At 43.0% G+C, this 15,909-nt stretch overlaps 1 protein-coding gene across 1 annotated transcript in view; it reads right to left on the bottom strand.

Moving 5' to 3' along the window:
• The window catches only part of ABCC3 (ATP binding cassette subfamily C member 3), an 81,877-nt gene extending 67,294 nt beyond the window's left edge, over positions 1-14,583 (bottom strand). Inside the window, exon 1 of the mRNA XM_087710030.1 lies at positions 14,124-14,583. Within this exon, the coding sequence (XP_087566156.1) occupies positions 14,124-14,153 (30 nt within the window). The 5' untranslated portion in view covers positions 14,154-14,583. The remainder of the gene's footprint in view (positions 1-14,123) is intronic.
• Between the last annotated feature and the right edge of the window lie 1,326 nt (positions 14,584-15,909).

The following is a 15,909-nucleotide window of genomic DNA, read 5'->3' as shown; positions in this document are numbered from 1 at the left end:
TATAGTGTATTATGATTACAGGTTGGCAGAAGCTGAAAGTTTCCCATTAATTTTAACTTCTCATACAGTATATTGCCTTTCACCATTATTAATTACTGAAAATACATCCCACTATGGGTAGCTATGCCAATGACAGAAATGAGTACAACTGACAATTTAAACTGAACAAATGATTCTAAGACTGTCAGCCGGATATTTTAGTCCCCATCCTCAATATTACCAAGCTTAGGTTTTTAGCTTGATTTCTATGCTGTCTAATGAGCAATTCTTCTCACCAAAATTGATTTTATCTTATTTTTAGGTCGATATGATACTGTGAATTTGAGCAAGAATGGAATATGAGACTGTATAATGAATGAGAACTCCAGAGGCAGTGCATATCTCCATTAAAATAAAAAGACACATCCAGGCAATTCAATAGATTTTGGATGAGCAGTGGGTATAGAAGTATTTTCAGAATTCATTTCTAGTTGTGTTGATGACAAATATGAAAGGTTGATGTTGTTCACAGAGCTTCCTTGCTGAGTTTAAGCTGTACTGTTTAAAAGAAATATTATAGAAGGTGTTTTAAAAAAACTGGCCCTTTGATAGAAGATAACAGAAATGGCAAGGTTAGCCTCTTCACTTCACTCTCCCCAGTGATCCAGATATTCCTAATGTTCCTAAAATTGCATTCCTAATGTTCCTAAAAATTCATTCAATTGTCCCACCAGAATAATTGGCTAGCAACCGAAACACAACTTTGATCTTCAATCTATCTGGCACATAATTGATCAAACCAGATAGATGAACTGCTTTTGTCTTGCCAACAGCCACTACATATTCAATATTTGTCAACATAGTATCCAAAAACTGCACAGAATTGGTAGTGATGAAGTCACCATTTTGGTTTTTTAAGTTCAGCCCCAAATGCTGTTGTTAAACAAACTGTACTAAATCTCAAAAAGATATTGGAAGGGAACAAAATCAGCTCCAACATCAGTGTCTTGAAGCAGCAGTTCAATTTGTTAGCAAATTGCTACCAGGGTGTTGCAAAACAGAAAACCAACATCAATATAACCCTGATTTTATATCATGAAAACCTGAGTATTGCATTTATTTATTTTTTGGTAAATTTTACAGTTCAGGTAATTTTTCATTGGTTCCATTTCTTTATTTCATAAACTTTTACTTCTCACAGGCATGAAAATAATGGCAGGCTTTCCGGCTTTATGTCTATGCTGTTTTCTATCCTACAGGGTTTCTCTCTCCAATTTCTTTTTTGAAACAAACAAATAAAAAAAGTTCAAGTTTCTCAGCATTATTGAATGTCAGCAAATAAAAACAAACAGTGTGCTATTCTGTGCAGAACCACAAACCACAATGCATAGTGACATTCTGTAGTAAAAAGCACAACTGACTTTGTTCACCTAGGCTTACTGACTAAAGGATTCTAGTAAATTTCCAGCATGCTCTGTGCATGAAATCAAAATTTTCAACGTTTCCAGTGCCAAGAATTGCTTCTTTAAGGTTCCATAAAAATTAGGAAAAAAATAGTTGCAGAGTAAATATCTAAGGATAGCTTTATGCTTTAGAAGACAAACCATGACCTCTTGGGTCAACCTTATCAGATGCCTCAACGCTTCTACAAAATGAAAGAGCTTCTTCACTGGAAAAGCTGGGCTACAATCAGAGATGTATTTGCCTTGAAGGTGGCCCATGCTGAACCATATAGGGTGGGGATGGCTAACCTTTTCCGGACTGAGTGCCCAAAGTGCGCCCGAACCTCCAAAATGCAATGTACATGTGGCTCATACACACACACACTACGGCCCCCATATGCACATGCCCCACTTCCTTTGCATGCCTGCATGGTCTCACATATGCTTCCCACCCCTCCACACATGCACCCACGCCCCCCCGTGCACACATGCGCCACTCATGCATGCCCCATGCATGCCCCATGCCCCATTCACAGCCCCCTATGTGCGCAGCAGAGACCTGATGACCAGCCAGCCGGTGGGAGGTGCATGCACATGCGTGGTGGAGCTGAACTAAGGCAACAGTTTGTGTGCCCATAGAGAGGGCGCTCATGTGGCACAGGTGGCATAGGCTTGCCGTCATGCATATAGGGCAACATCCAGGCATCAGCACAGGAAATGTTTTATGATATTTTGCATTATGTCATAAATTGTTTTATAACCATTTTTATGTCATAAAATGTTTCAATTATAGAGGAGTTCTGGGTCCCAGATTTTGGACACATTCTATAAATTAGCTCATACTGAGATACCTTGGTTCAAAATTTTTGTCTTATGATACATTGTTTCATCTAGTCAAAGGTTATGGCAATGATACTTTTAGTCGTGTATAGAATATTATAGATCCGTGATGGCGAACTATGGCACACCATTTGTCAGGGCACGCAAGGCGTTGCCCTGTTAGCTGCCTAGCATGCATGCACCCGCTGGCCAGATGACTTTGGCCTTCTTTTGAGGCCGTTTTTCACCCTCCGGAGCGTGAAAAACTGGCCTTATGGGCAAACCAGAAGTTTGATAATAGACTTTCAGTTTGCTCATAGGACCATTTTTCACCCTCCAGAGCCTTCAGGAGGCTTCCCAAAGACTCCAGAGGGCAAAAAATGGCCCTACAGACAAACCAGAAGTCACCATTCCCAAACTTCCGGGTTCCCCATAGGTCCGTTTTTTGCCCTCCGGAGGCTTCAGGGAAGCCTCCTAAGGCTTCTGGAGGGCATCTGGTGGGGGGGAGGGTGTTTTCACACTCCCCAGGCTCCTAGAAAGCCTCTGGAGCCTGGGGAGGGTGAAAAAAACATGGCAAAAGTAGGGGGGTCATGCATGCATGTGCACACGGGGGTCGTGTGCTTAGCATTATGGATGTGGCGCACCGGTGCACAGCTGCCCTGTGCTCCCACTGCTTTTTGAATGGGAGCCAAAAAAAGGTTTGCCATCACTGTTATAGATAGATTAGATTAACAGAGTTGGAAAAGACCTTGTAGGTCATCTAGTCCAACCACCTGCCCAAGCAACAGACCCTACACCATTTCTGACAAATGGCAGTCCAGTCTCTTCTTGAAAGCCTCCATGGACGAAGCTCCCACAACTTCTGAAGGCAATTTCTGTTCCATGGGTTGATTGCTCTCACTGTGGTAATATAGAATACTACATATATTCCATATTCAGTATTAATACACCTTACACGTTATTCCTCTTTTGTTTTATAACTCACACTGTCAATGTTCTTGTCACACAAGTTGGTTTACTGGGATTTGCTGCTTTCAACAAAAACTCTTTTTGTCCAAAAGAATATTTTGAAAATCTTATTCACTGGACAATGTATGTATCCATGTCCTTCAGTTTTCCTTGAGCTAGTAGTTCTCCAAACATGCCAAAACCTGGAGGTCACAGTGGGGGGGAAGCTAAACTAATTTGTGTAGAATTGAAAATGCCCTGGGACTAGTTGGTTCACAGATAAGTCGATTTTTGACTTAGCATGCTGTGTAAACACATCCATGATGGATTCATATTATATGTATTCTCTGAGCTTGATTGTTTATTTGCAGATGTTTTCGTTACCTGACTAGTAACATCTTCAGTGCTAGAAGGGAGTGGGGTTTGCTCTCTCTTTATATACAGTAGCTTAATAAGTATTAGATAATCAAGCAGTAAACAATACTCTAATCAAGGAACTACCAACTCAAATAACAATCAAGCAATAAACAACAGCCTAATCAAGGAACTCTCAAGGAGAAAACAATACCGCCATCAATGCAAGCTACTGCATATAAATAGAAAGCAAACCCCACATCCTTCTAACACTGAAGATATACCATAGTCAGGCAATGAAAACATCTACAAGCAAACAATCAAGCTTAGCACCAGGGACTTCACAGATAACAATCTGGGCTGCAAAATTCTAGATATTTTTAAGTGACAACAAAGGGTTAGCATTTTCTGTACTACCGCGTTTCCCTGAAAATAAGACAGGGTCTTATTCATTCCCCTCAAATAAGTGCTTGGTGTTATTTTTGGGGAGGTTTTATTATTTTTGAGGTGCAGGAGACGGCGAGCGTGGTCACCTCATGGCTGCTATTGTGTTGCAAATATATTTGGGGAGGGCTTATTTTTTGGGGAGGGCTTATTTTAGCACATGCACTCAAAAGCCTGATTGGGCTTATTATTCGGGGAGGTCTTATTTTCAGGGAAACTGAAATATGATAGTCATCCAGATTTTCAGTCTGGGTATGGTAGTTCTCATGCACCCATAAACTCTTTTTAATAAATACAATGGTTGTTTTATTGTTATATGCATGTTGCTTTTAGACTGCTTTAGTTGGGGCTGTCTACATGGTTTTAGGTCTATCAATTTTAGGATTTGGGGGAAGGGGATAATGCACTGCTCAGAATCTATTGGAGTTAGGCTAACAACAACAACAGCCTTCAGCATTCTTTTTTTCCCCCCAAACCTCTACGTATCCCAGAAATTACATAGCAGGCAACAACACAAGGCCCAGGGATGGTGCAGAAACTCTTCTAGTATTGTTGGATCTCTCAGTGGTTTTTGAGAACTTTGGTAGAGACCAAAACAATCAGTTATTCTGCAGAGGATGGCATGTAGAGGTCCTGTGGCCTCTGGCCATGTCTGATAGCACCAAAATTGTTTCAGGGGCTGAAAAAGATACTGGAGATGGAGATCAGCTACTCAAGGACAGAAACAGCAACTACTACATGCTTGTAGGAGGCATGCCGCCAATCAACTCATTGACATTTTGCTACAGAAGTGGCAGTGGGAGGTTTTATGTTTGTAAGTGGCAACAATCCCTTCTCCTGAGTGCTTAATGCTAGTGGTGACCTAGATGCCCCAGTGCTGCTGGAGAACCGGATCAGTCAGATACTGGTCGGAATCTGGTGGCTTCTATGGAGTGCATCACCCAGGACAGTGATCATTTTGTTTCCTTCACATTGTGCTGTACGGAGAGTGATGAAGTGAACTTTAAGCTGCCTGTCCCAAAGGTGCTTTTTCAAGAGGCAACTGGACTTTCTGGTTTTTCTTTGAAGACGTTTTGCTTCTCATTCAAGAAGGTTCTTCAGCTCTGACTGGATGGTGGGGAATGGAGCACCTTTGGGACAACCATGACCTGGATGACTGAGAATCTCCACAGACATTTAAGCTGCCTGCTTTGACTGCTGGAAATGCTTTTACATTATTTATATCTCCAGTATCGGAGGAAGTTGGGACTGCGAGGTGTAAAAATTATGAGCCACTTCTGAAAGACTGAAATGGACTTTTTTTTTTAAAGAGTTCATAAAGAACTCAAATTCATTCTGGATATTTTCTCTCTGGATACAAGATGGGATACTGGATGGGAAGAACAATATCCCTCTTAGGAGCACTCTAGTTGGTAGCTGGGTTGAAGTGGTTTCTTTCTACATTTCTTAGTTGCACATTGTAGTCCCTAGTTGCTCAAGTATATCATGCAGGTTTTGTCTCAGTGTCTGGAGGCTGAGGGAGAACTGGATGAGGAAGAAACAACTCAATGTCAATCCTAGCAAGACTGACTTTGGGTGTGGATTTTGAGATTTCCAAATAACTGGTGCTGAATGGAGTTGCACTGTCTCTGGCAATCTTGGGATAATTAGTCTTCACTTAACCACAGTAACTAGGAGCAATAATTCAATTGCTCAACAATATTGTAAAGTGCAGTGTCATATGACTTCGCCAATATACAATGGCAGTTGCGACATAACCAGTTGCCATCATTAAGCAAATCCCACTTGGTCACTGCATCCCATGGTCATGTGATTGCCATTTGTGGCCTCCTGCTAGCTTTCCTTTTACACATTGTTTCTCTGAAGTTGGCAGTGAAGAGTGTAAATGGCAAATAAACGACCACAGGATGCTGGGATCATTGTAACTGCAAACCCATTGCCAAGCACTAGAACTATAACCATCTGACTATGGGAACACTACAACAGTCACGATTACAAGGAACAGTTGGAAGTCCCCTCACTCAGCGGCACTGTAACTGGAAATGGTTGTTGAACAAGTGGTTGCTGAACAAGGACCACCTGCGATAAGTGGGGACCTTCCTAGATTCACAGCTGCTGCTTGAAGAGCAGGTAGCCACTGCAGCTCAAAGCACGAATCCACCTTTTGTGTTTAGTCCATTCCTGAATTGGGAGGCCTTGTTTACAATCACCAGTTATCTCTTATCTGGATTGTAGCAATGCACTCCATATGGAGCTGCCCTTGAAGACAATTCAGAAATTACAACTGGTCTAGAAAGTACTGATAGAAGGTATTAATACTCAGTGGTATACACACTAATTACATCCATCTAAGACTAATATTTCATAAGCTTGCCAGAGGGCTCCCAGCTGGCCCTTAAGGTGCTGGATATCACTTTTAAAGTCCTTCATGGCCTGGTTATTTGCAGAACCACCTGCAAATTACCACCTGTTTCATATTATCTCTGATGTCTGATAAGATCTGGCAGAGTCACCATGCTCTGGTCCCAGCATTATCATCTTTTATCAAAAGCAAAATAGTTCTATCACTTGAGTACTCTCAAAAGAGTGTTTTCTCTGTTGCTGCATTTCCCTGTATTTGAACCTGCATTCTTTCCAAGATCTGGTTGGCCCTGAATCCTGCCTACCTTTCCTAAGGGCTTTGGACTTCTGATTTTTGCCCCAAGGCAGAGGGCTAGGTGATCTTCTGAGCCTATCCAGATTGTCTTTGGTGTTAATCTTGCCTCTGGCAAGATTATTAGTCCCATTATATTTTACATTGTTCTATTTTGTAGTCTTATTTGTTGTTTCAGCTATGCTGACTTTCATGCCAAGCGCTCAGCTATGTAAGTAGCCTATATAAATAAACAAGCACAGTATTGTAGTTTCTTAGAACTGATACAAAACAATAAATAATCACAAGATAAATGCATATCTTCTTTGAGTCTTCAGAATCTAAACATACCAGTATAATAAAATTGCCTGCAACCAACTAGTAATATCCTCCTTTCAGTATTACAATAGTTGAGTAAGGATGAGAAACTGGACGGATGGAGAATGTAGTGTGAGAGAAATGCTTAATCATGAAGCAATGGTTGCAGCTATCACTTGTCCTGATATAACATCATGGCTATATGAAAAATGTCATGACAAACTTTGAGTCAGTGGAGATGCACAAAGAAGTCTTCCGCAGAGATTCACACTCTAAGCCACAGTTTTAAATGATCCAGAAATAATTAATAGAACCGGTTTCAGGACCACAAACAGCTATAAAGGTTGGTTGAAGCCTGTAGGATCATTAATTTTGGAGTGTTTACTTGAAAAATCTGGATAATCAAGTTTTTCTGCATCTGCCTTTATTTGGTCAAAGATCCCTGCCACCTACACATGCTTCTAATGCAGTGTTTCACAACCACAGCAAGTTCAAGAAACATAGACTTCAATTCCCAGAATTCCTCAGCCAGTATGCTGGGAATTGAAACCCACACATTTTAAAATTGCAGAGGTTGAGAAACACTGCTCTGATGCATATTATTTTAATACAAATGGCGAAATATACATACAGGTGAGTGCAGAATATTCCCCTACCGCCAAATGTAAAGACTCATGCCATACCAGTGCTACTATCCTATGGGAAAACTTGCAGGATTTATAGAGCCATGCTGTTGATCTTTCATAATTATGTCCAAACATATGTTGTGGTACATTTGTTTGAACATAAGTGAAACACATTGCATTAAAGACATGCATCTGAAACATGAATGGCTGTAACCTCCACAGCAGTACCAACTAAATTACATATTTCATCAAATCCTGCCAGAAATCTAAAACTTGTTTCCTTAAAAAAAAAAAAGCCTAGCAAAAACAAAGCAAAAGACAAAAACTAAACCCCTACATCAGGAGTGTCAAATTTGCGGTCCGCGGGCCAGATGCGTCAAGTGCTGGCCACCCCCTTTAGAGAAGGGGGGAGTTGCAACACGTCACATGACAATATGTCATGGTGAGTTTGACACCCCTGCCCAATATCTATTTCTCAGACTTAGGAAGGCTTAATAGCCATTAAGGTGTTATCTCCAATCCATTTTTCTATTTGTCACAGCCATATATCTGCTTATTAATTTTCACTGATAAATCAACATCAAGATGGGGATGATGGGGGGATTGGAAGTCCAAAAATCTGATCAAAAGGAATAACAGAATATTTCACTCCTACAAATATTTTACATTTTATTAATTTAGCACTTCTTCCATTAGATTTTAGTAAGCATCACTTTAGTAAATGTCCCTTAGTGTACTGCATATACCCACTAACTGGTAGATTATCAGTTTGCAAGATAACCTAGCAAGGAATCCTAGCGTGATGCAATAGCGTGTGGGGTAGGGTGTGACTGGATGGATTTGATGAAATCATGAAGAAGATGTGAGAAGTTAAAACAAGTAAAGGAACCAGATGAATGAAGTTAAAAACAAGGGTGGTTTGTAAGCACTGAAAGATATGGTTTAGTGAATGGTAAACTAGTTTTAGCTGTTTCCTTTTCTCGTTTCAAGCCTTTAATTTCTTTGGCTTACTCCTTCAAGGTGTAGCCCTGAAAGGAAACAGCATAATGGGTAAGTATATAGCTACATATAAAGTGATCCTCATCCTTATTTAAAAGCCCAATAACAACTTCAAACATGTATGGTGCTGAGCTCTTGACTGATAATCTGCCAATGTAATCGGTTGGAGCAGGAGAGATTTCTATCAGCCCCTCATCATAGGCAGATCACTTTCATTTCTGCTGGAGGGATGTACCCATAAAGTGGCCCACCATAGGCAGCTAATGTAGTTATGGGCTTTCAAAGGTATTTGTGAAATTTTCCTAATGATCTGTTGGAAAGATCTATTGAGCACCTATTTGAAACCCATGAAAGTTGTTAGGTTTGCTCTTGAGTGGGCTTTTCCAGCTCACCAAATCTTGGAAGTTAAGCTAGTATGCTAAAGAGATGCATGAAATGGAGTGATTTATAGCATGTTGGCAGAAGAAAAAAATGAATATTACTGGATACAGTCACTGCTTAAACTCAAGTTTGAAGCCCTTATTGCATTTACCACATATTGCTATCTGGTGGTACTTTCCCCTTTTTGTGAATGATGCGCTGGAAGAATCTATAGCAGAGCATTGTGATGAGTCAGCAGGACATGTTGCAGATAAAACCTCTCAAATTTGCTGAGAGGTGGAAACTTACACTGAATAGGTAACAGTGGTGACATTGGGTGATACTATAGTCTAGAGAAGAGAAGGAGCAGGGCAGACATGATAGCAGTGTTCCAATATTTGAGGGGCTGCCACAGAGAGGAGGGGGTCAAGCTATTTTCCAAAGCACCCAAAGGCTAGACAAGGATGGAAACTGATCAAGGAGAGATTCAACCTAGAAATAAGGAGAAATTTTCTGACAGTGAGATCAATCAACCAATGGAACAGAAGTTGTTTCAGAAGCTGTGGGAGCTTCATCACTGGAAGCTTTCAAGAAGAGCAATAGCAGCAATAGCAATAGCAATAGCAGTTAGACTTATATACCGCTTCATAGGCCTTTCAGGCCTCTCTAAGCGGTTTACAGAGTCAGCATATTGCCCCCAACAACAATCTGGGTCCTCATTTTACCCACCTCGGAAGGATGGAAGGCTGAGTCAACCCTGAGCCGGTGAGATTTGAACCACTGAACTGCTGAACTAGCAGTCAGCTGAAGTGGCCTGCAGTACTGCACTCTACCCACTGCACCACCTCGGCTCTGGACTGGAGTGACTGGACTGCCATTTGTCAGAAATGTTGTGGGGGCTCCAGCTTCAGCGGGTGTGGGGGTGTTGGACCAGATGATCCCTTCCAACTCTATTAATCTGTTAAAAGTATCTGAGCCTGTGGAGCTTAAGGAAATGGATAGTATTCCTTGTGAGTCCACCTCTGCCACATGTGAGCTTTATTCCAAAGATGCACCAGCATGGCCCTTGCTCAAGAAGACATCCTTAAATCTGGCTGTATTAGATGACAAGTGCCCAGTCTTCACTGTTTCCTTTTTAGTAGAAGTGGTGGCTCACTAGGTTAGGATGCTGGGCTGACAATCAGCAGGCTCACCTTTGAGACCTGGTGCTGCTGTGGGACGGGGTGAGCTCCCACCACGTGCTCCAGCTCCTGCTGACCCAGCAGTTCAAATGCAGGCAACTGCAAGTACATAAATGGGTACCACTTTGGTGGGCAACTTAATGGGGACATGAAAAGAGCCCCCAAATGGGCGTCCCCTGGGCAACAGTGATGTCACCATTCAATCCTTTCAACCCGTAAGTGCTTCGGCACTCCTGACACGACTGTGGTAGTAGAGATGTTGTGGTGATAGTTAAAAAGGAGAAAACAGATTACCTAAGATCCATTTCAGGCAAGAGTCAGGCCTATATATGGGATGAAAACCAAACTCCCTTTGCTCATGGATGATGTGGCAGGATTGAGGTTACTTCCCTCTTAGAGGGAACATTGTTCCATAGGACAGGTAGCAAGACGAAGATTGCACAACACCTGGGTTCCTTAGATCAGTGGTCCCCAACCTTGGCAACTTTAAGACTTGTGGACTTCAACTCCCAGAGTCCCTCAGCCAGCAAAGCTGGCTGAGGAACTCTGGGAGTTGAAGTCCACAAGTCTTAAAGTTGCCAAGGTTGGGGACCACTGCCTTAGATGATACTACCTCTTATTTGGGACTCAATGCATACACACTCTGCCAAAGTTTGGAGACAGGTGATCCTAGCCTCTTTTTTCATGAACGAGGATACCCAAGACCTTGAATTGCATCTGGAAACCCATTAGAAGCAAAGCAATAGTGTTGGGCTATAGATAGGAAAATCAAGACCAAGCTTAGTCCATGCAGAATGGAGTAGCTATGGCTTCAGAAGCTCAATAGTTACAAGATGTTTTAGCTCATATGGGATTATGCTGCTAGAATAAAAGTGTAGGCCAGGGGTGGGCAATTAATTTTTTCGAAGGGACCACAAGAAAAATTGGGACTGTTGCAGAAGGCTGCCGCCACCACTCACTCTGCCTTCATCCTGCCGTTTGTCACCCCACCCTCCTGTCACCATCCCACCACCTGCCCTCGGTCACTGCCACTCTACCCCACTCCCTCCAATGATGCTCCATAACCAACCTCCTGCCCCTCCCCCCCAATGATGCTGATGCTGGGAAATAAAACGTCCAGGTCTCATGTAGGCTCATAATCTGGGAATAGAACTGATATCATGGCTCCCATTAGTACAACAGGTAAAGGCTGCAGCCAGGAACCCTTTTGGCCAGTCTCACCAAATGTACCTATTTCAGTTTTTCTTGGAACCCTCTGGTTATTAATGGCTTTGTTGAGTTAATAGAATGCAGCTGTTTATTAAAGAGTCAACCCCATTATTTCCCTAAACATGAGTTTCAGTCTTGCCTTGTTTACAAACGCCAGCTGGGTGACTTTGGGCCAGTTACTCCCCTCTTCAGCTCTGAAAAGACAACGATGGCAAACATTCCCAAAACTACTGGCTAGAAAACTGATGGATTGTTGTCAAGAATCAGTTCTCTCGAGGATACATTGTTACAGTGCACACACAAACCAACCAGTGCATCTTTGGTGGGTAAAATGTACAGGTAGTCCCTGACTTACAACCAGTTGCTTAGTGACCATTCAAAGTTATGATGGTCCCAGGGGTGGGATTCAGCCGGTTCACGCGAACCTGTAGTTACGGCGATCAGTTGGCCCCGCCCACGCACCCCTGCGCTAGTCTGTCCTATATTTCCTTTGTTTGAAGCCCAGTTGATAGGTGTGGCAGAGCCGATTGCCATGCCTCAGCTGCTTTAATCACCGGGGCTGCAGTAGAAGGTAAGCTTTAGAGCTGTTTTGAAACAAACTGCACATGCGCGGAGCATGTGAAGTGGGTGCTCAGCGAACCAGTTGTTACACCAGTTGAATCCCACCACTGGATGGACCTTCCTGGGGGTACCAAAGATCCAGTTCTGAAGTTTCGACACACAAACACACACACACACACAACCATGTTCATGTGACACCCAGCTGACATTTAGGGCTATTTGCAGACTCACATTCTTACATGACTGCGTTTTATGATGGTTTTGCTGAAAACCAGCATTTACTTCCAGTTTTTTGGGGGAAAAACTGGCCCATAGTGAACAATAAGTTCACTTTAAGATTGCAGTGTTTGCTTTATGACTGGAAAAAGATCATAAAATCAGGTCAGTCATGTGGGTGACCTGCTTTACAACTGTTATGACTTATATCTTAGGTAGGCTCCATTGCAGTCATAAATCAAGGACCACCTGCGTCCATCCATCCAATGTAGGACTGAGTGAAATTCCAATAATAACGATGAGTCATTTGTAATCATTGGTGAATAGATGCCAAGTTTCTTGTTCAAACTTGTATTGGTTCTACACAGCACCGCAATAAAATAGAATTGTAGTGAGAGGAAAAATACCTGTTTAGTCAGGTATCCTATAGTTAATCTGCAGTGCTAGGGAGTAACCTCACTTGCCTTTATAAAGGCAATCAACAGGTGAAAGAGTCATGTTTCTATTCATCTTAAAATGCAGTTTGATGTTTCTGGAATCTGAAACAGGTTTGCACGTGCTTTGTTACATCATTTGGAAGAGAGGCATATACATATCTGTGAGAAGTGTTACAAGTTTTGGATAGATACATTTCTTAAACTTCTAACATCTTTCCCAGTACATGGAGTATGCACTACAACACCTGTGGTGAAACTCAATTTTCAAAGAACAAAGAATAAGAATTTATTATTTCCCCATCACATTTCACTTCTATAATACAAGACACACTACAATGCCTCATTTTTCATTTATTCTACCAGTAGCTGAAAGTAAGACTATTTTGCTGCACTGTTTAGCCTCCTTCTAGTGAAATGCAGGATACTTAAGAAGGACCAGGGACACCCAACATCTCAGAAGCTTAGCTGGTGATTTTGGGTTGACCACGCACACCTACTTCACAGGATTATTGTAGGGTTAAAGCAGTGGTTCCCAACATGGGGCCCATGCCCCACAGTGGGGGGGGGGATTTGAACCTTGTTTAAACCAAGTTAATGGCCTTTTAGGCTTCCTCTGCGTGAGTAGAGTTCACTTTTTGAGTAAAGTAAGAATTATATGCCACAGGGGAGGCATCGGGATTTTAGAGATGCTTAGGTGGGGCATGACCAAAAAAAGATTGGGAACCACTGGGTTAAAATAAGAAGGCTGAAATCAATGCATCACAAGAATTCTCCAGATGTACCTTAAACTTTATTTTTAAGCAGCTCTACAACCCGGACATTAGAGGCACCTCAGTCCTGCCTGCCTTACTCCAGCGGAAAGTCTGTATGGCTGGCATGTTATTCAGAGGTAGCAATATATAGAAGAGTTTCGGAACTTCAGTTCCCATCTGCCCTAGACAGCACGGCCAGTAACTATAGGAATTGTGTGAGATGAGCACCAGGATGGTGTAAGAGGTAAACTACCACCAGCGAAATAAAAGGTGTAATATAAAGGTATAAATAAAAACCTTCAACCAGGAAAAGAAAGCTCAAGGACGGACTTCGGGTAAGTTATTCCCTCTCAGGCCCACGGAACTTTCCCTGTTGCTGCTCTGGAGATAAAACGGGGAAGAGACCCCAGGCGAAATCCTTTAAACTCTAGGAAAAAGGTGCCACAGAACTCGACTCTTAACACCCAGCAAAAACACCACCCAAGACCTGGAGCAGAGCGGCTTGCTAACCTCCGAGCCACACGCTTTTCTTTTCTCCATCCCCAACCACCGAATCGCGCAGCTCACCCAAAGTTTGGCTGAAGGAGTTTAGCGGAGGTTTGAAACCCGGACACCCTTCCACACACCTCATTCCCTCCCTTTTTAAACTCAATTTGCGCGGCCGAATGTCGCCACCCGGCTCGGGCTGGGAGACGCGATCCGGTTGTTTTGCAATTCCTCCCCTTTCGAAGGAGCCGCGTTTTCCACGTTGGGACATTCCGGAAACTCCCTTCCCACCCCGGGAAACCCGCACTTCGCCACGCGCCCGACCGCCTCAATACCCGGGACGGGCGCTTGCCCTCTTACCCAAAAGCTGGAGCCGCAGAAAGCCTCCATAATCGCGCCGGGTCCAGCCGCTCAGCGACAACCCCCCCCCCCCCCGGCTCTCCTTTTTCCTGACCACTTCTCTGCTGACTCGCCCGGAGTCCCCGATGCCACCGCTTTCCTTTCGTCACGGGTGGCGGATGTTCGCTTCACGCAGGAAGGTGGGCGGGAAAGGCTTTGCCCAGGCAGTGTCCGCATTTGCCGCCGCCGCCGGGAAAAGCTGAGGTCCTGCTTTGCATAGGCCACGATTTCCCGATATGGAGGGGTTGTGTGTGAGCGGTTCCCGGTCGGGGAGAGTTGGCCCTTCCTGAAGATGCTGCGGAGCCTTTTTCCCCCCGATCCCGGCTCTTTTCGGCCACCTTCTACGGAGACGCGCGCATCGTCCCGGCCTTTCCCTCTTGGCTTGAAAGGGCGGCAGCCAGCGGCACCCCCGGGCTAATTTTGCTTTGCCTGGCTGAGCGCCACAAGAGGAAGCGGGAGGAGTGTCTATGCGAGAGAGAGGCCTCTGCTGCCTCCGCTGCTTTACTTAAGGCTCCTTCGGGTCCCATTACTGTAATGAAACAAAATTCCACATTTACCCATGCTTGGCTTATAAATGGAATATATGTTTTTTTCCTGCTTGTAATATTTGTATCAATGCAATTGGCAATTATATACACAGTTTTGCTTTGAATGTAATTTTATATACATTTTGTTAATGGATACAGAAATACAAAAAAGAATAGAAAAGAAAAGCATATAAGAAAACAAGAAAAAAGACAAGGCATGAGAATATAAAGACTTCCGATATCTCTCTAGGCAGTTATATATACAGTTCTAATCGAACCGCTTTCTCTAATTTAATCCTAATCTTTCCATAACTTTCTAATTATCAAAACCACAAATCACACACACACACAAATATGTCAGGTTTCACTGCAGTAAATGGTAAGTGAAAACTACCTCTGTTTTCACTATGTCCAGGTAGTTGCACACTTGTGTTAACAACTCACCTGATTCCACCAAGTATAATGTGGGATACAGAGGTGGGATTCAATTTTTTTTACTACCGGTTCTGTGGGTGTGGCTTGCTGGGTGTGGCAGGGGAAGGTTACTGCAAAATCCCCATTCCCTCCCGATCAGCTGGGACTCAGCAGGCAGAGAATAGATGGGGGCATGGCCAGTCAGAGGTGGTATTTACTGGTTCTTCGAACTACTCAAAATTTCTGCTACCAATTCTCCAGAATGGTCAGAACCTGTAGAATGCCACCTTTGTGTGGGAAACGCTATGGAAAACAGTCTTCTCTGCTTCCAAAGACATGGAAACTTTTTGGAAATTACTCTTGTTTGCTCAAAAATGCTGGTCTCTCTTAAAGCTTGTTTGGGTTTCTGCATCGCTCTGTAATTCAACTAGTCGTGTCCCATCACCCCCTAATGTAGCAGGAACATCGGCAGCATTCACCTGAAATGGATCCAGGCTGCAATAGCTGCATTTAGCAGGTCGCAGAAACAAACTTCTGTATCATTATCTAACTGCTTCAAATGACCCAGATACACAAGGTTTTCATCTTTCCATTCAAGACATAGTTGCTGCCAAAAAAAAAAAAAAAACTTGGGCAAATTCCCAACACTGTTTGCATACAGCTTCCGCTTTCTAAGAGACCCCATAATAATCTCTTTACATGATAAAAGGTTATACTTTCTTCCCTTCAACTACTTATCTAACAAACGTCTTGACACTAGTCCATGGGTAGAAACACTCTTAGTGGAGGTAATCTACTTTTTGTTT

Source organism: Thamnophis sirtalis, unplaced genomic scaffold (assembly GCF_051295495.1).
Source record: "Thamnophis sirtalis isolate CommonGarterSnake01/CBP01778 unplaced genomic scaffold, rThaSir2_p1.2 scaffold_3, whole genome shotgun sequence".
Classification (NCBI taxonomy): Eukaryota; Metazoa; Chordata; class Lepidosauria; order Squamata; family Natricidae; genus Thamnophis; species Thamnophis sirtalis.
This window is presented reverse-complemented; position numbering and strand designations above follow the sequence as displayed.